The 20,481-nt window shown below is 40.4% G+C and overlaps 1 protein-coding gene across 3 annotated transcripts; it reads left to right on the forward strand.

The window, feature by feature from the left end:
- The first annotated feature begins 5,408 nt into the window (after positions 1-5,408).
- On the forward strand, positions 5,409-19,553 carry CD86 (CD86 molecule). 3 transcript variants are annotated; one of them, XM_048295886.1, is made up of 6 exons: positions 5,409-5,519; positions 10,271-10,320; positions 11,613-11,957; positions 15,996-16,307; positions 18,358-18,498; positions 19,294-19,553. In XM_048295886.1, exons 2-6 carry the CDS (start codon positions 10,275-10,277, stop codon positions 19,311-19,313), a joined length of 864 nt encoding a protein of 287 aa, XP_048151843.1. In that variant the 5' UTR covers positions 5,409-5,519; positions 10,271-10,274; the 3' UTR covers positions 19,314-19,553. The 3 variants fall into 3 exon arrangements, with proteins under 3 accessions (XP_048151843.1, XP_048151841.1, XP_048151844.1); XM_048295884.1 differs by lacking the exon at positions 5,409-5,519 and adding an exon at positions 9,921-10,153; XM_048295887.1 differs by lacking the exons at positions 5,409-5,519; positions 18,358-18,498; positions 19,294-19,553 and adding exons at positions 9,921-10,153; positions 17,119-17,513.
- Positions 19,554-20,481: the final 928 nt, after the last annotated feature.

Below are 20,481 nucleotides of genomic sequence, written 5' to 3' on the forward strand. Positions count from 1 at the left end.
TAGCAACTCTTGTTTTCTGGATGGGGACATTCAAAGCCTTAATTATAATAGCAGTCTTGCTGTAGCCAGGATAGTTTAAATGAAGCAAGATTTGTAGAGAGATCATGTTTCCTAGAGCAACTCATACAACACGAAAAGGAAAGCAGGCTATCAGGCATTTTTAAAGCCTTTTCAAGCTCTTCCTGTTTTTTCCCCCCAATATTTGGATTAATAAAAGATATTTCTCTGTCTATAAAACTTGCCTCATCCATTCATGGCAAAAAATGCATCACCACCTTCCCTAGATTATAAGATTTGTCCAGTACAACCCATTGTGAGAATATTCCATGCCAGAGTTCCTTTCATTTCTCGGAGTGAGCTGTGACTGTGGGAGCAGAAACAAGACAGTTTGGTTTCTCAATCTTTTTGTGCTTTATGCCCTCAAGCCACTTAGCAGAGGTTATGGCCTTGGTGGTACCCAGAGACTCTAGGGGGACTTTTTTGGAAATTGCCAAAACAGTTTCCTAATCCTATCTCCAGAGTCAAGATACCTCCTAACAATGCCTTGAGCACTTCTCTGTTGTTTACTGTAACGCATCTTTGTCTGGAACTCGTCTTGCTTTTTAATCAGTCAGGCATCATTTCTGCATCAGCATTTAATAGTCTGGGGATAATTAAGAATATTTTGACATCCCTTCTGCCTTTAACAGAAAACTCAGATCCTATATACGGCTAAAGGGGTTCTGTCACTGTAAAATTGGTGATTCTCTTTGCCGCCAATGCTTTCACCCCAGTTTTGGGCTCCTCATGATTTCTCACCTGCCTTCCTGGTGGCCACTTCAGCCTTAGGCACTGGATCACACAGTTCCTCTGGAAGCTTTCTGGGTTTCCCAAGGAAGGCAGCACTTACTTTCAGGCCACACCATTTCCTAGGGCACTAAGATCCCTTCCTTCAGGATGTCCTTTACCTCCTTTCCAGTACAACCCACTACCAATTTTCTTTAAAAAGCTCTCCACATCCTCACGTAATTCAGTACACCAGATCTGCTTGCCTTTGGCCATTTTATCTCATGCTTTTCCCACTCTGATAAGTACCTACAAAACATCTGCCTACCATAAGTAAAGTCTTTCTAACATTAACTGGTAAGTAGTACCTGTGCGTACAAAAATTAAGACTTCAGCCGTCCTCACTTTGGCCCTCTGTCAGCTGGGGGCGTCTGTTCAGCATGTCTGGGCTGCTCACAGCATTTGCACCTGTGCTGTGGGTGGCAGACTTATGTCCCCATGTGTCCCCATATGCTTCAATCAATCTTTTGCATCTACAATCCTATCATAATGTAAGTGCATTGCAATATCACAAGCAGCTCCAGATTGCCAAACCTTTTCAACCTGCAGCCCTGATGCAAAATTGGAAATTTCAGTGAGGCTCTGTGCACACCACAGCATCTTGTCCTTGCTGCTATGTATCTCCAAGGGAAACCTTTTCAGAGCTGGAATCTAAACTACAAGGAAACATCTTTCCCAATACCTGTCAGCTTTTAGGGTTGTGCTGTATTAGTCATACACGCAATGTTTTGTGTGACCAAGTTTCAACAAAGAACATGTTTCCTCTTTCTGTATATGCCAACTTGGAGATCTATATTCAATCCTTACTTTGTATCTTTGTTTTTTCTTCAATTTCAACTTCAAGGTTTTTCTTTTAGCAACAGACAAAGGAGTGGATGAAATTCTGATGAAAATTCACTCTTAAGCATGGGCTTTCAAGTTCAGTCTGTCTTTCTGAATAATTGCTTACCTTTTATTTATGATCTACCATGAAGTATGTTTTTCGCAAGACTATTAGAGTGTTCTCGGTAACCTCTTCTTAAAAACCTTCTTATCAGCTGCTAGCTCCTAGTTCTATTCTACAAAATCCCTGCCTCTCTATGGTCTTTTCATGTAGTTTTTATGTGTTTCAATTAAAACCTGATCTAGTTTCTCTTTCCTTGCCTACGCACTGTCTCTGTCTTGCTTCAAACTTTTTAGATTCTCTTCTGATTTAGACACATCGGTTTCCTATTTCAGAGGTCACCCAACAAGTTTTTAAGAGAGAATCACAAGCAATACATTGCCAACACAGCTATATGCATTAAATACCAATTATTTTCAATAAAATATAGGTAAAGCTAACATATAAATGCATAGCAAAACTTTCACCATGAACTACGAACCATATCCCTTCTCATCAAAAGTTACCCACGCTCGTACAAAGAGCACTACCCTCTAACCCAACTGGAACCATCCTGGCTGGTTGGTGATTTGACTCAGGTGAGAACTGAACTCAAGAAATTTGTATGACATTCAGTATAAATGGTGGGGCTCTGTAAGCAGAAAGACAAAGAATATTTAACATTTCCAATTTGATTTCTTCCAGTGCAATGTTTAGGTCTCATCCATCATCACTTTTGGTGACATCTCAGAGTGGGAGGAGGATACTCCATCATCTCCGAAAATCCTACGCACCTCTCTTGTTCTTCTTGTTAACTGCAACACTAAGTTGCATGCAAGGAGAAAATCTGAAGCCTGTAAATGCGCCTAGGTTTTAGATTTTTTGCTGAACATGTTTGGGAAACACTTAAATTAGGTCCAATTAGTCTTCAATCAATCTAGTTGAAGAAATTATTCTTTTGGCTGCATTCACAGGAAACTGTTAAAAGTAAATTATAGTTCTCTGATTGCTACAGACTGGAGAAAAAACTTCCCCTTCTTCACTCCTAACAGCCTACTTCTCTATTTTTAATCAGAGCGGTTGAGTAGTTTGTCCTGGGCAAAAAAAACGTGCATACAGAAACTGATTTGGAATTCATTTCTAAAAATAGGCAATAGATACAGATGCTTAATAGGCAAAGGATACAGGACAGATTTCTTTTTTCCCCAGGCAGCCCCTTTTGGAATGCCATGTATAAACTGTGATTCAGACTAAAGAGACTCAGGTGTGAATATTGTTTGATCTACAGCTGGCAAGAACAACTGCATTCATTAAGCTGGGCTTTTATAAGGATCACTGCATGCTCATAAGCCAACTTGAAACAAATCTGAATGGATGATAAAATTACAAGTTTTACTAAGCTGGCGGAATCAAAATGAGATTACAGGAGAAATCAAATTCCATGTAAATAAATTGGCAGTACAAGAAAATGAAGTTACCAATTTATCAAAGAATTATACATATAAATAGTCAAACACATAATCACAACTTATTTACTCAGTCATGTAGAAAAGTCAATGAGAACATGGCAAGAAAGGCAGCTGTGGCATAGATATGGCCTTAAATTTCTTCAATTTCCCATAAATATCATTGAATCAGTCCTGATATCACTGTTCTTACATAACAATCCATTCAGATGTATTTTTACTGTGTCATCAGTTCTTAAATTAACTTGGTGACTTTCAGCAGTGGAGTACTGGGAAAGGACAGGCTGTTTTGTTTAATCTCATTGTAGTAGCTTCAGTCTTTGCCAAAAAACTGTATTTCATGTTCTGAGACCTATTTAAGCAAAGAAAAGAGAATGGAATTTGTCAGCCATAAAAACTTAGTCTTCTTCAAAAAGGGTTATTTCCTTCAGGCAAAATCCAAGCAAAAGTTTTTGTGAAGGCTGGGGCTACACGGTGGCTCAGGGAGACTATGAATAACACCGACACTTGTGAGAGAATTAAATGTGCTTTGAAAGGGGAATTTCAACTTAAAAAGAGGAAGTTTCTTTTGCACAGAGAGCACTTTCTATAAGTAGCACAAACATATTCGTGATAGGAAAGGCTGGATTTTCTGTGATCTGGGCTTTCTGCACATGGTGGAGGACAGGCACTGAGGACAGAGATAGGATGAATATTTCTGTTATCAAGCAAGATCCATACTGAAGTATTTTGCTGCCTCTGAGTCAGGAACACTGGAGAAAGAAATAAGGCATTCACCAGTATTGTAGTAATCCTTTTGATTGAGTGTTTTAGCCTTTTTTCTTTATTTGCTAATGATTAGGACAGTTACAGACACAAGCCTTTGTAATGCTCCTATAAACTAGTAGGAGCACACCTTCGTAAAAATCTAATTGCTATTAGTGAAGTGACTCCACAGCTGCTCTCTGTTTCATTTGAGCCACAGCTGCTATCATAGCAGCTTCACACACTTCCTGGAGCAAGCTGACCAGCAGAATGAGCCAGAGCCCATCCTATGACGGCATCAGCACAATTATTTCCTGAATTCCTGGAGCAGGGTGTTTATAAGCAAGACCTGGGTGAAAGGACCAAAGTGGATCTCCTGGGTGTTGTTCAATTATGTGTGTTATAAGGAGGCTGGTCTTTATTTACACCAGTGAATAGGAGAATCAGGTCCTTTCTTCAAAGCTCAGTTCAGCAAAGTGGTTGAAGGGAGAAACCAAAACCAATCTTTACCTTTGTAAAGTTAATGTGCCATAAGAAGCACTGTGAGAAAATCAGTACGTGTCCCCAGAGTGATTTCTGCACTAGGACAGAGGCTTGGCTCATTTAACTGATCTACTGAATATCATATCTTCATTTAGTAATTTAGATTAATTTATTGCAAGAAAAGTAGCACCTGATCAGCAATCCTTCTGTTTGAAAGGCAGTATGAGGTTGGTGTCACATGCCCAGCTGATTTTGAAAGACTCTTACTGAAAATAAAGAATGTAATACCTGAGCACTAAGCATAGAATATATTGTATGGCAGCTAATCCTTGTTAGCTGTGTTTGAGTATAGCTGGGAATCAAATACGGATTAATCTTTCTGTATACAGCATACACCTTGACACCAGAGGTGCCCTGCAAACTGCTATTTGAAGTTATGCTTGTACTGCATTGTGTAGCCATGATGCCATTTCCAGGCGAAGTGTCCTGCACTGAGATAGGAGGCTTGGAAGAGGGACAACCTGGGAATGGGCATTTAAATTCCCTCTTCTGTACAATGACTCTTGAAGAGTCCCCAGCAATTGACTGGTCTGTTAGTCAGCGGTCACCTCTAAATTGTGACCTGTGCGGGAACAGGGGTGTGCTCCTTCTCTGTGTCACTGCAAAGTCAAACAGGCTGCTGTGATTTGGTGAGAAGTGAACCCAGCAATTGCTACTTCCCAGCTGACAAGTTTGCTTTACTAGCTTTGATGCAAGTCCAAGGGCTGGGAAAGGAGGACAGACGTCACCTATGGTGCCTGTGATGCAGAAGTGGTTCAACCAACTTGCCAATTCTGTGGCCAGGCCTGGCTTAAAGTGTGGAAAAATATGTCAGCCTGACCTGTCCTTTAGGTGGAACTCAAACACCACAGCTAATCCAAACGAGTATCTAATTCTGGTTTGATGACGTTCTTCCCCTCTGAATTTCCCCCGCAGTTTCACTTGCAGGGAGAACACGTTTGTATCCTATGATTTGTGCGGTGGGACTCTGTATCTTTAGGCAGCTGCTGTGCTCTCTTTCAGAGATACTCGCCCCTAGTTGTGGATGAAGGATTCTGCTTGCAGAGGCAGTGGAATGCTCCATGATCTCTGGACCAAAGGTATTATTTAAATAATTGGTGTTTTTTACTTGTTATTAAAAGAGGAGTTTCTATATGTTAGAGCAAAATGATCCCAGAATCATAGCGAAAGTCATGGTTCTCCTGAAGATTTAGATATAATAAAATGATGTTGCAGAGTGGGAAGGGATATAAAATGCATTGAGAAATAAAAAATTAGGAAGGCAGAGGCTTGGGTTTTCTTCATGTAATAACAAAATAATTAAACAGAAGCCCAGAATTTTTAAATGTAACTTGGAGTAAAATATTGTTATAAAAGAATGAACAATAGAAAAAGTTTTGCAATTAATTAAAACAGTGACACTTTTCTGACTGGGGAAGCACATAGGAGACACAAGTTGCCTGAGTAATGTGTGTTTTTAAAATATGTTCCTTGTTGGATATTTATACGGTTGTATGGCTTACTATTAGGGTGGAGGGCATCATAGAATCCTCTGAACTTGCCATGTAAAGGAAATTTTCTTAATGTGTGATTTCCTTCCATTAAACTTGTGCAAATCAACCTGTGTTTACAACATGGGAGAAGGCTGGTAAATGCATTTTTAGGATCATTTAATTTACAAGCCCCTGAGATAGCTTCCAAGTCAGCAGTGGAAAGTCTTTGTCACAGATGTCCTGCCTCCAGGAGGCTCACAGCACTGCTCATGGAGCTGCTTGGTGTTGCATAGGGTGGAAATTTCAGAAAAATTCCCCATGCTAGAAAAATAAAAAGAGTAATTTACTAGTTCAGTGTTTAGTTTTGTTTTGAGTTCAACATGGGGCAGGAGAGTCTTCCCATAGAATACATGTACCTGTTGTAAGAAAACAAGCTAATTACCTGTGAGAATATGCAAGAAAAGAATATTTTGGAAAGAACTTAAGGGTAATGAAGGAACTTAGGAGTCAAAGAGCACAGATATGACAGTGTCTTTCAAATGATAATGACTATATCCAAAACTGAAAACAGCAAAAAAGAGAGTAAATGAAAACGCAGGCAAGCGTACCTGATACAAAGCTCTTGTTTCCTCCAAGACCTTCATGCTTCGCTGTGCCTATTGGGGTTTTACATGCTGTTTTCACATGCTGGATTGGGAGGAACATGAGACAAGAAAGCCAATCCCAAAATAAGTCACACCGGGCTTTCTGGCAATTGCCCTCAAAAGTAAAGGGAGTGAAGTTGCCTCTTTTTCCCAAACATTGATGTCAGAGTTTTTGCCATCCAGAGGGATCTTGACACGCTTGAGAGGTGGGTCAGTGCAAACATCATGAAGTTCAACAAAGCAAAGGGCAAGGTCCTACACCTGAGTTGTGGCAATCCCAGGGACACCAATAGGTTGGGCAGAGAAGTGATTAAGAGCAGCCCTGTGGAGAAGGACTTGGGCATGATGGTTGATGAAAAACTCAACATGAGCAGGAAGTGTGCACTCACAGTCCAGAAAGCCAACCCTACCCTGGGCTGTATCTAAAGCAGCATGGCCAGCAGACTGAAGGAGGTGATTCTCCCCCTCTACTCTCCTCTTCTCTTGTGAAACCCCACCTGGAGTGCTGCATACAGTTCTGGTGCCCCCAACATAAGAAGGACAAGGAACTCTAGGAGCAAGTCCAGAGGAAGGCCACTAAGTTGGTAAGAGGACTGGAGCCCCTCCCATAGCAACCTTCTGGTATCTGAAGGGGGCTGCAGGAAAGAGAGAGGGATCCTTCATCAGGAACTGTTGTGATAGGAAAAGAAGGAATGCGTACAAATTGCAAGGGGAGAAATTTAGGCTGGATATTAGGATGAAATTCTTTACTGTGAGGGTGGTGAGGCACTGGAATATGTTGCCCAGAGAAGTTGTGTCTGTCTCAACCATGGCAGTGTTCAAAGCCAGATTGGATGGGCTTGGAACAACCCGGCCCAGTGGGAGATGTTCCTGCCCATGTCAGGGGGCACTGGGACTAGATGATCTCTGAGGTTCCTTCCAACTCCTAACATTCTATGATTTTATGAGTCAGGGCAGGAATCCCCCTGTACTGAGCCAAGTGGGAACTGCCTCATGAGTTTTCTCAGACTGGTTTGGGCCAAACCAAAGCCGTCATGAATCAGGCCTGTAAAGTGCATGTCCTCATATGGTTTCTTCTCCTTTCAGTGATTGCACTGCAGAGATAGTAAATAAAGGATTGAGTGGGACTCCTGACTGCGTCCTGACATAATTTCAATTAATATACTGCTCCATTTTCATCTCTGACATCCACACCTGATTTGTAATTGTGAGTCATGGAGACACCTTCAGGAATGGCTGAAAAAGCTCCAAAAGAGGAAAAAGGATACACCATATATGCTAGCTTTATTTAGCAAGGGAAAATGTTTACCTCTCCATGGACCGACCTCACATTATTCTGGATGTCAGAGATAATTTTAAAGCCCTGGGTCTTCAAACCACTCCCATCTCATCAGTTATCACTGGCACTGTGAAAAAGTGCCACTTCCACAGATGGATACACTCAGCCTGTGAACAGCAAAACTGCACATCCACACAGAGACCCACAATGTCTATCTTTCCTCCCTTACCCAGCCCACTTTGACTGCTGGTCAGTTCTGGGACCCAAGAATTTCAATGGCCTGCAGATATAAGAGAGAATTGAACAAAAAAATCTGTATTGAATATGCCAAAGGAATGGTGTAAGTAGCGCACAGTGATACTGTGTAATTCCCCTTCCTCTCTTCAGTCTTCTGGACACTGGCTCCAAGGATTTGCATTTGCTGGTTAAAGGCATTTTATAAAAAAGGGGAAGAAAAGCTGCTCGCAGCACTGAAGTTGTAGCGGCCCAATTAATGATTCAGCAATTCTCTATAAAGCAGCTTGCATGAAAGAAGCAGCTTGTCACACTCACACTCAGTGACAAGCAATTCCCCTCCGCAGGGAAGGTGGGGGTATACCCCTCTGCAGACTCACGGGATCCTTCCTCATGCCAGCATCCCCAGCAAAACGCCTTGTCCTGGAAGACGGCAGCCGGGAAAACGTGTCAGAATTTGAACACTTCTGTCCTCACAGCTCCAAATCCAAACCATAAAGAAAGGCAAGCAGTTTTATTTGGTATTCTTGCTTGGGTTTTTTCTCTCTCACTCTCATTTTAAGTTCTGGTTTTGGTTTTTGCTTCTGTGAGACAGTCATTGCAAAACATGCCTAGCTATAGCAGTACACTCTCTCCATTTATGTCAGTAGTTGCTAAATTGCTTTAGTTTCTCCTCTTACACACCTGCATGGAATCCAAAAAAATAGAGCTATCCTTTATTTTTCACTTGACTGAAAGCCAAAATTCTTATTTATAGGATGGAAATATGACTGCTGAAAAGTAGTTTCTGTAGTTTTCAGTGGCTTGGCACAGGCACTTAGGCAGTCAGTTGTCTGGTTTAGTTCAGTGGGGCCCAGCCTGGGAGGAAAACCCCTTGATAAAAGTTTACCATGCAGTTGGGTGGCTGCAGCACAAAAAGAATGACCTCCATCTATGACAACAGATTCTGCATGAGCCCTCCCTCCCCTTCCTGCTCTTCTGCTGTGACAGGTGGATCAAAAGAAAATTATCTATATCCTCCAAGCCACGTGGACTTCTTTCTCCCCTTTCCTAAGAGAAGGCAGGATGAAGTTGGAAAAAATATTATTGTACATTACAGTACACTCACAAAACATGTCAGTGGACTGAGTGGAATTCTGTATTAAACAGGAGACCAGAGACCTGGGGTAAAGGTAAAGACCCAAGTGTACTAGCCTAAAATAAAACATAACAAAAAGTGGGAAACCATCCATCAGGAAAGTGTACTACCAGTGAGTACAGCAGACAGCATCTCACTGGTTTTAAGTATGAGAGCTGGAGAGCCTAACATCTGCTCCTACAAAAGAGGTTTCTTTGGAGCTGTTTAAAGGAGGAGAGCAAAGGACCTTGGCAAGGGTGGTACAGAGGCTTCTCCTAAATATATGGAAAAGGCACACAAAAACCACAAAGGTGCTGCTAAATGCAAAGCAGTAAATGCAGAGCAGTCAGACGCAGGTGCCGCTCTCAGGGTGCACAGGAATGACGTTTGGCTGCTTACCAGGACTATGGACCCTTATACCACATGAACCCAAGCAGCCAGAGAGGCGTTTTGCTTATGAGAAGACATAGGAGTTTTTTTGTTGTTTTCTGAAGAGAAACTATATTTTTCTTGACCACTAACTATGTGCTGTTTAGCCTCTGCTCTTTAAATCATAAAGGACTTTCTACCTTATCCTTTGCTGTTGTTAAGGATAGGTTCCTGTCACAAAACTGAAGGTCACACACTTCATTGCTTCTGGTAGCTGACATCACCGAGCCGTCTCCCCCACCTCCTCCTTCTGCGTCACACTCTCCTCCCCCTCTACTTTCAATTCTCCATCTTCTTCCCCACACTGCCAGGCCAAGCATGCTCCCCATTCCTCTTTCCTCTGCTCTAGGCGTTTTGGGTACTTGTCTTGCCCTTTGGACCCCAGAGACTCTGTGTTCCTCCCATGGCATACACAGTTCGCAGTAATTTTGCACCACATCAACTTCTCTGTAAACCAGAGATCTGCCATGGCATGCTAGTTGTGGTTGCTAAAGGCTGGGAAACACGTAGAAGTCCTTGCACCAGTCTATGGAAAAAGGTGAGATTAACTTTCGCAATACTCTCTCTCGCTAAAACTTCTTGTTTTACCACTTCTTCGGGAGTACTGGAGTGTTTTCAACCTCTAACATATTTCTTTCTTTCCTCCTTCTTACAGTGTCATGGAGGTCTGCATGTTCTTCCTTTGTGCTATGATACTCCTCCCAGGTAAAAGGCACATTTTTAATTGTTAAAACCGTTTTGATTGTTTGTGTCCAGCTATGTGATACTTTCTCATGAGCTTCTACTAAGAAGCTCATTCATTAGTAGTAATTAATCACTTCCATTGCACAATCAAGGTCATACAGCCTGTGTGACATGTATTTAAATTGTGTGCAGGGACTCTATAAAATATATATAGTAAGTACTTTCTCTCTTCAACTTTATATCTTTATATTGCACTTATTTTATGATGCTCCTAAATTCTCAATTTAAATCTGTCTTTAAAATGTGTGTGTATCACCTGTGTGTATTATAGAGAAGAGCAGTACTAAACTGAAAACTGGCAGTTTGTTATGGGACAACTGGAGTTTGAGGCACCCGCAGAGATCATTTTGCAGTCTGGTGCTCTGGAAGAACAGTCAAAACTTTGCACCAGGAGAGAGACTGTAAATCTTCTCCTTTTGAACACAGCAAAGATGTTTGTATCTTCTGGGACAGAGGGCTGCACTTCTTATTCCAAGAAAAGACAGACCTCCCAGACCACCACTCATAATAATGGACACATGCATGGGTGAAAGCAGGAGAAAAATCATCCCTCGTGTAGTGCAGTTCATCCTTTCTTTGCATGAAGGCATAATTGTGTTTATTGACCATTTCTGCTAACAAGATCAGCAAGAGAACAGTTAAATCTGACATTTACTCTGTCATTAAATTCTAGATTAATTACAGAACAGTTAAATCTGACATTTAATTTGTCATTTAACTTTAGATTAATTCTTCATTGACACTGAAAGTGTTCACCTGCTTCTGACCTTCTGGTCCTGCATTCCCTAGACACTCACATTTACCACACAGTGTGTACAGTTTCTTCAAAACTTTAATACTGTGTTATTTTCTTAGGAGAATTAACTCAACTTTTTAAACAGAAATTGTACAACTATCTCTTTTGTGGCAGAATCTCATTACACTCAGGATGCTGCAAACAAGAATTGTTTGTATCTTTGGCCTGCAGATAAGTCTTCTAAAATATAGATGCTCATGATCTCTGTGTGGTAGGCCTTCTAAGTAGGAAAGTAAAATATAGGAAGAAAAACAAGAAACAGTTTTATGACCTGAACTCCACAAGACTAAGTCAGTTTGAACAACTATGTGTCCTGTCATACCTAGTGGGAGAATTTGTGTCAAAATACTGGTGGTTTTATTTCCACTGTTGTTAAGTGTTGGATCTCTGAGTGCAACTTGGTGTTCTTTTGTAGCTGGTGGAAATCTTAATTTCTCTTTCTCTCTCTCTGTCTAAGGTATTGCTGCCAGTGTGCATCCGGTGAAGGCATTTCTCCATCACACCGTACACCTATCCTGCTATTTTCCAAACCCTCAGAAAATTGACATAAAGAATTTAATAATTTTTTGGCAAAAAGACACTAATAAAGTGGTGCACGAAGTATATTATGGCCAAGAAAAGCATGAGAACCTTAGTCCTGAATATATAAACCGCACCAAGTTGGACATGGGCAAATGGACCTTGCAGTTGTTCAATGCAGGAGTTGAGGACGAGGGACGCTATCAGTGTATTATTATGCAAAAAGTAACTGAACAATCAACAGAGGTCATACACAAATCTGAGTGCTCACTGCACATCATTGGTAAGTAATCTCTTCCAATTGCCATTTGGTCTGTGGGGTTCGCTGTGATTTTGTTCAGTCCAGAAAGATGGCTCCTGTCTCCAAGCCCCTGAAAATGTACTTGCTCTGGAGCAGAATTTCTAAAGATGGATAAGAGACTTGCCTCCTGCAAGTTTTATGGCTTTTAGGACTCTGGAAAATAAGCTTGTCTGTTTGCATCTGACAAGCTACCTTCTATCAAAAGTAGCAGTAGTTATCAACATTGGTGGCAAATTAGAATTGAAACATAGCAAGATCTCTGCAAACACCCAGCTGTTTTATGATCATATAAATCACAGGGAAAATAAAGAAAATATCAGCTCACATGGAGGAGCAGAAATTTGTATGTTCAGTTAAAGGAAGGCAGAAAATATCTCTGAAGAAAAAATGCATACATACATTGATGAGATTCAACCTGATGTTTTGCATCAAAGAATTTTCTGTAATCAGAGCAAAAGGCAGTAAATCTTCTAACAGGGAAATGGAAGTGAAGCACCAATCTTTTCTTCACATTTTCTAATCTTTTTAGTGATACCTAATATATAATCCTAATGTTTCTCTATTTTAAACTATTCTGTTAGTAACCTTTATCCATATGCCTGTGTTCTGTCTTCCACTGTCCTAGTGCTAGTCATTAATAATAACAGCTTCTAACTTGCACTGGTGTTTTCAGGCTTCAGCATACTGCTTTAAAAGAGAACAGGCCAAGCATGACAGCAGCCAAAAACAGAGTACCAGGACAATTGACCGTATTTAGCTTTGTACTACTAGCAAGTGTTTCCTTGATCCACAGATAAAAAACCTAGATTGTTAATTTTGATTCTCCCAAGATCTACTGGAAAAGCATTTTCAGTGAAGTTTTGGAACTCAGAAACTCATAATGTGCACTCAATCTGAAGGCCCCCATTTTAAGAAGATATGTTGCATCAACTCTCAGTTAATTCAAACAGTTGAATCAGTTATCAGCTTAGCCAACATCTCAGCAACATGTTACAGATGTCTCACACTTAGGACTAAAAGTGTCCTACACCTTTTAAGGTTTAGCTTAGGAAGACTATTTTAACCATGTGCTGGTGTCTTCCTTCCAAATTACTCTGTGTTCAATAAACTCCCAAAGGAAGGAACAGTATAAAACTATATTCAAAAAAAAACCGAAAAACCCAACCCTTCAAAATAATTAGATGAAAAACACAAATATTGAAATGTACCTGTGCTTACATGCTGCTTCTTAATTAGAATCTCATATCATACATGGAGGGATTTTTGTAGTTTGGCATGTCACACTTAAAATGGGCATAAGAAAGACTGAGTGCTGTACAGGAATGACAGGGCTGTCACACAAAGCTATCTACATCACTTGGTGGCTGAGCCCATTCAGAAACACTGCAGTACCATTGAATACAATTTAAACATATTATTTTTATGTATTACATTAGTACAATATATAGATAGCATGAAGCTGTGTCAGGGGAGGTTTAGGCTGGATATCAGGAAAAGGTTCTTTACCCAGGGGGTGGGTGGTCAGGTGCTGACAGGTTCCCCAGGGAAGTGGTCACAGCACCAAGCCTGACAGAGTTCAAGAAGGGTTTGGACAACACTCTGCGGCACATGGTGTGACTCTTGGGGTGTTCTGTGCGGGGCCAGGGGTTGGACTTGATGATTTTTGTCAGTGCCTTCCAACTCAAGAGATTCTAGGATTGTATATGTAGCTTAGATGTATTTCATACAGCCACGATGACTTATATAATAACAACGGACTCAGATCCTTCTCCGGAAAAAAAGGAAAGGTTTCACAGTGGAAAACTTTGGCTCTTAAAAATGCAAGGTAGGGACCATGGGGACAAGCAGCTTAACTGGAAAATCTGCTGTTGTGGCTTGTCTACAGTGCTTCCTCTAGATAGATCAATAAGGGAAGAAGTTGAGACTAGGGAAACTGTTTCAAAATATGCACTACTCAAAGTGTTGACACTGAAATGATGTCACAAGAGAGACTTACAGTTGCTCATTTTAAAGGGGATGTTGAAAAACTGAAAAGTGTGGAAAAAGTTCTAGTAGAGTTATCCGAAGGCTGGAAAAAACACAGTCCAACTAGAAACATTAAAACAACAATCTGATTACCTCACAACACAGAATAATGAGAAGAGTTTTGTTTCCAGAATGTGGGAACCTGAAATACATGTAAAATACTAGATATTAAAAAAAAAAAAAATTTGAAGGCTAATTAATTCATTCAGTGACAGTCAGTGTCTGGAAGGAAGTAAGGCAAATGGTCACTAAAGAAAATAGAACAGAAGCAAAGTGATTAAGCCATTGAGAAAAATATTAAAGTCTTGATGGATCTTCTGTCTCTTGAGGTATTTAATCTAATACCAAAGCTTTTTTGGAAGATGTTTTATATACAAAAGACTTCCCGAAATGTGTTTTTCTGTTAACAAACACAAAACTCATATATGTAGCCCACACCCTGCATGCAGCCAACATCACTTTCCAGTAAATTGAGGTTCCAGAAGCTATAAAAGAGAAGTGCAGGGTATATGCCACTATTTCCACTTGCTCACTGTCAGTAAAATTGAAGCCTTTAAATCACTTGGATGTTGTGGCAAATTTCATAGTCATGGATTACATTCCTGCCATTCCTATAAAATACCAAGGAGAGAATAAATACTCCAGATCAGAAGTCTGACAGCAGTCAGCTAAGCAAGTCAGACCTTGAGGAGAAAGGAAGCTTGAGCTTTCCAGAGGGACAACTTAACTAAATTTTGGGGTATAAAAAAGGGGGGCTTTTTCCATTTTGAATTCATATCCATGGACTCTCTTGGGGGGATTTAAGTGACTAAGCTAAACCTTATTCATTGTGTGCTAGGATAGAGAAAATAAAAGCAACATCATGTTTCTTCATTCATCCATATTAAGAATTCTCTAGGGCAAGGATTAGATCCTGGATCCAGCACACTGAGTGTGTGTGCAGAAGAGTGAGACCCTCTTAAGACTCATATTTTTCTAAGAACCCTTTTTCCCTTCTCCAATATTTCTCCATATTTGCTTTAGTCCTATTGGCCCTAAAATAATGAAGCATTTTCAATTAAATCTTCAATCTATTTCTTGGGATTTGTTTCTGATTTTTTTGGGAAGTTGTCGCGGTTTTTTTTTTTAGCTTGCTGTATGCCAACTTGTAGTCACTATTATTTCTACATTCTCTCTTTCTCCTTTTCCATTATAGTCAACTATTTTTACTATGAACCTCTAACCAAACAAATCCTGGTCGAGAATATCTAGATTATTTAAGAGAGAGTATTGGTTAAAAGCGGCCATTTGTCATTCATATTTTATGTTTAAATAGTTCTTCCCAATCCTGTTTTACTATTTCTTGCCTGGAAAACCTGGCTTTTTAAAGCAACAGGTGTGTTTTTCATTGATTGTGGTAAGTACCCAAGTGACACAAAATAAAAAAACCTTATGCTATAGTCATTTCCATTAAAAAAGCTAAGCTAAGGGAACCCTACTACAAAGTGATGATGAATTATATGCTGCAAAATGTTTACTTACAATACTTAGGGATATTTCTACTTAAGACAGCACTTCACTTTGAATTTATCCCATCTGAATTCTCTCAGATGATTTCTTTCTTTACATTTCACAGTTAGAAATTTGTGGTTTTCCCCTTACCCATTCAGGAGGCCAAAGGTAGGGAGCACCATGGTCCCTTCCCATCTTCTGCTTAAGCCCTTATCTGTAACCAGGCCAGGTTTCATTATTAATGAGTCCTAGAGAGGTGGGAGAGACAGAGGCCTGTTGTCTGGCTGGTCAGACTTGCATCCTTGAAACACCCTGAAGACAAGAATCAGCAAGTCTACATATACACCAAAAAAATGCCATAAAAATCCCTTCTTGGAATGCCCATTGTCTTCCTGAAGAAAACTATTTAGATTTGTTTCTGCCTGTAAATCTTAAATAACTGGCAGGGATTGTCACAACTGTGGTGTGGCTGGCTAATGATGCTTTGTCTTTGGTCTATTTCAGCCAACTATAGTCAACCTGAGATAGAAGAACTGCACTCCAGGGAACTAAAGCCCAACGGATACTTGAATCTTTCCTGTTCTTCCAGTGGAGGTTATCCAGAGCCCAAGGAGATGACTTGGCTGATTTCACACGAGAACATAACACACAGCACTACGGCTCACATGGATGTCTCACAGGATGCTGTGACAAAGCTGTACAACGTTACCAGCAAGCTGAATATCCCAGTTCCTACAAAGAGCCGCACTAATATCAGCTGCTTGCTTCACCTTAGGGAGAAGCTGGGAAGCCTTGTCTCTGTCCCACTAGGCATAGGTGAGTCTCCATTCTCCCATTCCCATTTCTGCATGGGTAGAAGCAGGATGTACTGCCGCACAGCTGATCACAGACAGCAGCATGGTCAAGGCAGAGAATAAACTCAAGGTAGTAGTAGAAGTTGGTTACGAGGGTTGTATGTTCTCCATCATGTTCACCACTGAACTTCCTCTCTTTTCCACATGGGGAATCTCCTTACAACAAGGAGAGGGCACAGAGAAGGAATTGCTACACAATGCAGAACACAGCCCTACTGATGCCCTCCCCAGAAGATGCTGCTGTAGCAACAAAGCAACCTAGGAGTCTGGATCAGGCAGCAACCAGTCTCTGGAGGAGACAGCTGTTAGGAGAGGTTGTCCCTTCACAGAATCAGAGAACTGTTGAGGTTGGAAGATGTATCTGGAGATGATCTAGCTCAATCACTCTGCTCAAAGTAGGGTCAATAGGTAGCGCAGTTGAATTTTAAACGCCTCCCAGGATAAAGACTCCACAACCTCTCTCAGCAAACTGTTCCAGAGTTTGACTACCCTGATAGTAAAAAAGAGGTCTTTTGCTGGTTTAAAGTGCTTGAGGCGCTATTCTTAATCATTCCATAGAAAGAGGCAAAATGCTAAACAGAAGAGTCCCTTGGACCATATTTAATTCACAAACTTCCAAATAGACTGTGCTGAGTTTAAGCATAAAGACCATGAAACTTGGACTAGTATTAGAAGCCTTCCTGGTGGTTTTCGTAATGTTTGGCAGAATGAAGTGAACATTCCAAAATGACTATTTGGGGATTTTTATTCTCTGAGACTGTGTCTTTTTTCAGACACCTCTTGCAAGAAGAAGCTGGGGACATGAGTTCCATTATGACTTTACTGCCGGATTATCTCAAGGTTCCACATGGCTGATCCTTTCTTTAAACTAAAGCAGTATTTTATTTATCTTCTGGACCAGGAAAGCTTCTTTTGACATGTTTTTGTTTGTAAGCTATGGCATAAGAACATCAAAATAAAGACAATTCCCACTTGGGTCATAAGTTAATTTGGCTTGCGCATGTCTCTTTTAGACAATGCTGAAGATGGAGAGCTGTGCTTCAATTAACAGGAAAAAGAAGCCAAGAGGGAATGGTAGCATTGCAGGAAAGCCTACCAGGGTAGTATAAGCATGCACCTTACTACTGCAGATGTAGAAGAAATTTGCCACTTGTTCTGAAAAAGTTCCACAGTGCAGTTTCCTTAATACAAATTTAGCTAAAGGGTTAAGTTATCAATGTCAGATATGGCAAACTGCCTCTAATGTCTTTGCACTCTATGACTTTTAAATACTATTAAAATACAATCCAGAAATCTTCTTATATTTGTTCAGCTCTGCACATTGCTCATGAGTGTTGAAATGGCTGTATTAGCCATAATGCTGTATCCTCCTCTTCCCTCTTCAATTCTTCTCTGCTCCCTGGCTTTATGAAAATAGATACCTGACAAGCAGTGATAATGAGTAACAAAACAGAAACTCCACATAAACATAAGCTTTGTTTGGCAATAACTGAAGCTGCATCAGCTGCTAATCCTGCCAACCAAAACCTCAAAAACACAAAAACCAGAAATAGAGGGGAAGTCCTTTGAATTCCCTGCGACTTTCACATCCCTTACAGCATTTCATTAGGCTTTGACCATCATTTCCAACACATACCAAGTAGTTACATGTTCCAGGTTTTTCAAACTTGCATGGTAGTACAGAGCAGCATTAGCACAGTAGCTGCCTTGTAGGCTCTTGTACGAATTAAATTGCTGATCCTTCACATGTTACCCAAACCTCAGAAAGAGTGCTTGGCTTTAACTGCTGTTGAAGTGACCATTAAGACCAGGTAGTTTCACTAGTTATTGGAAGTGAAAATAAAACAATGTGGATAGTGATTTACTGACACTATTAAAGCACTGTAAAAGCAAAGGACGCTGAGGGCCTTAACCTAAACTTCTAATTCATGTAACTTTGGGATAGAGTGTTTAAAGTAATTGTCACCAAACTAAATCTTTCCTGTGTGTATCTTCTCTGTTTTCTTATTCAGAGATACATGAGAAAGAAATGGAGCAAGCAAAGATAAATTTCTTTGGCCCACTTATAGCTGTGGTTGTACTGATCATTTCTGCACTTCTTCTGGGTTTTGTGATATTAAAGAAGAACAGAAATATCTTGTCTACCAACCAGAGTAAGTTACTACTTGTCATTCAGCTCTACCATACCTCAGCTCACAGGCTTTACCCTTTGTAATCATCTCTTTACCTACTCTCCAGCTGCTGACAGAAAGTTAGGTTTCAGGTTGGACTTAAGCTAAACTTCCCAGGGCAATTTAGTTCCTGTAACAACTTAGTCCATCCTGCAGGAAGTCAAAGCATCTTTCTTCTTTCTCATCCTGGAATCCACTTCTCCCTCTTTTTTGTGCTCTGTGAGACTGCCATGGCACCAGCTTACCATCTTTTCCTGTGTTTTCATCCTTTTTTTCCAGGTTTGGGGTAGATTTGGCTCCTAAAATCATTGAACTACATTAATCCTTCTTGCCCATCACTACTTAAAAGGAAGGTGGAGCTGGGGGAGGGATGAAATGAACTTACATGAAGTGCATGGAAGGATCTCTGTCACCACAGAGTTGAACAGTCAAGACAGTGCTCCACCACAAGCTACCCACACACTGGGGTGAAAGAATCATTTTGTACTGGGAACAGATTTTGATCCTGGAATTTCATTTCTCTATTTTATTCCAAGACTAGTTCTCAGCAGTTCAGGGTTTATTCGGCACTGAATCATGCTGACATCAGAATCTATTCTTCCTTGTAGCAAGAAGGAAATGCATTTCTCAGTCAGTCCTGTTTCCCTACATAGCCAAGGGTCCTGAGCCCTACCTTGTTCTTTTTTTCAAATTCTAAAATAACTGGATATTTACTATCAAGTCTTTTTCAGCTCCTATTTATCGCATTTCTGTAAATCACATATTCATCTATTTTAGGTGTCAGTCTAGCAGTCTAGAAGCTATCCAGCTTGAAACTGAGGCCATCAGCCAGACTGCTGACTGGGAGCCACCTCTGCACACAGCAAGGCATGAGGTCCTATGTTTTTAGAGGTTCTGCCAGAACAAGAATCCTCCCCAGATGCCCTACAAAACAACATGCAACCCTTTTGTGTGATGCCTGAAACCTACTTCCCAGTGTTCTCTGCTTTCATTTTTGGTCCAGAATGGTAGTAAATATGATGCTCTGCCTGTCTGCATGACTACCTTTTTGTTGTATCTTTTATTATGCACTGTGACCATGTAAAATCCCGAGAGTCAATGGAGAAAGCAGAGCTGCATGGGTTACAGATTGTCTCAGAAACAGAAAGAATTAAGCCACAATCTGTGAATCATAACCATCACTGCAAACACGACCTGAGGTAGGCTATTACCCATAGAATAATAGAATCATAGAACCATGGAATCATAGAATGACTTGGGTTGGTAGGGACCTTAAAGGTCATCGAGTTTCAAAACTCCTGCCTAACCATGAGCTATAAATGCTTTTGGCAGAGCCACTGTGGCTTTGTACCAGTAACTTTTTTGTAAAGCTTCACATTAGAAAGAGGAACCTCAGGGCACTTCACCACCTTCTGGGAAAAGTCGTGCAATTCCTGTTTGGCATTTGAAACCAGAAATAATATAAAGAAAATACTTGCTTTAAACATAATTTGTATTCATCTTAATTTTTTAAAATACCATCTAAGCTTAATATGCCCTGACAGTTAGTACCTCCACACTTTGTTCCTTTGTATTCTGACTGAGAGCTGTAATACTTGTTCAGGTGGATGCAGGGATGGAAAATGATAGCGTGAGGTATCATTCATATGTGTTTATATCTAACCATACAAAATTAGACCAAGCAGATAATGAAAACATATTACATAAGTCATGTTCCTTTTTGGTTGACTATGTTCTCCCTTTCTTAATTTTACTTCAAATCTTGATGGTAGAGCAGTTCATACACTCTGGTATGTTCAGCCATAGGAAGTAGCTTCATCTTTCAGAAAAGATCCTTTGTTTCTCTCAAAATGTGTCAGTTCTCCAATCTTGAATGATCTCTGCACTTTATATTCTTCAACAGCACTGACATCTTTCAGGAGGAAGAATGCAGCAGAACTGAGACAAAATTCTTCTGAGGTCTTG

This window comes from Corvus hawaiiensis, chromosome 2 (assembly GCF_020740725.1).
Source record: "Corvus hawaiiensis isolate bCorHaw1 chromosome 2, bCorHaw1.pri.cur, whole genome shotgun sequence".
Classification (NCBI taxonomy): Eukaryota; Metazoa; Chordata; class Aves; order Passeriformes; family Corvidae; genus Corvus; species Corvus hawaiiensis.

Coding starts and splice junctions, on each gene's coding strand:
- CD86 (XM_048295886.1), top strand. CDS start 10,275: ATGGAGGTCTGCATGTTCTTCCTTTGTGCTATGATACTCCTCCCAG. Junction 11,958..15,995: donor GTGCTCACTGCACATCATTG/GTAAGTAATCTC, acceptor GGTCTATTTCAG/CCAACTATAGTCAACCTGAG. Junction 16,308..18,357: donor CTCTGTCCCACTAGGCATAG/GTGAGTCTCCAT, acceptor TTTCTTATTCAG/AGATACATGAGAAAGAAATG.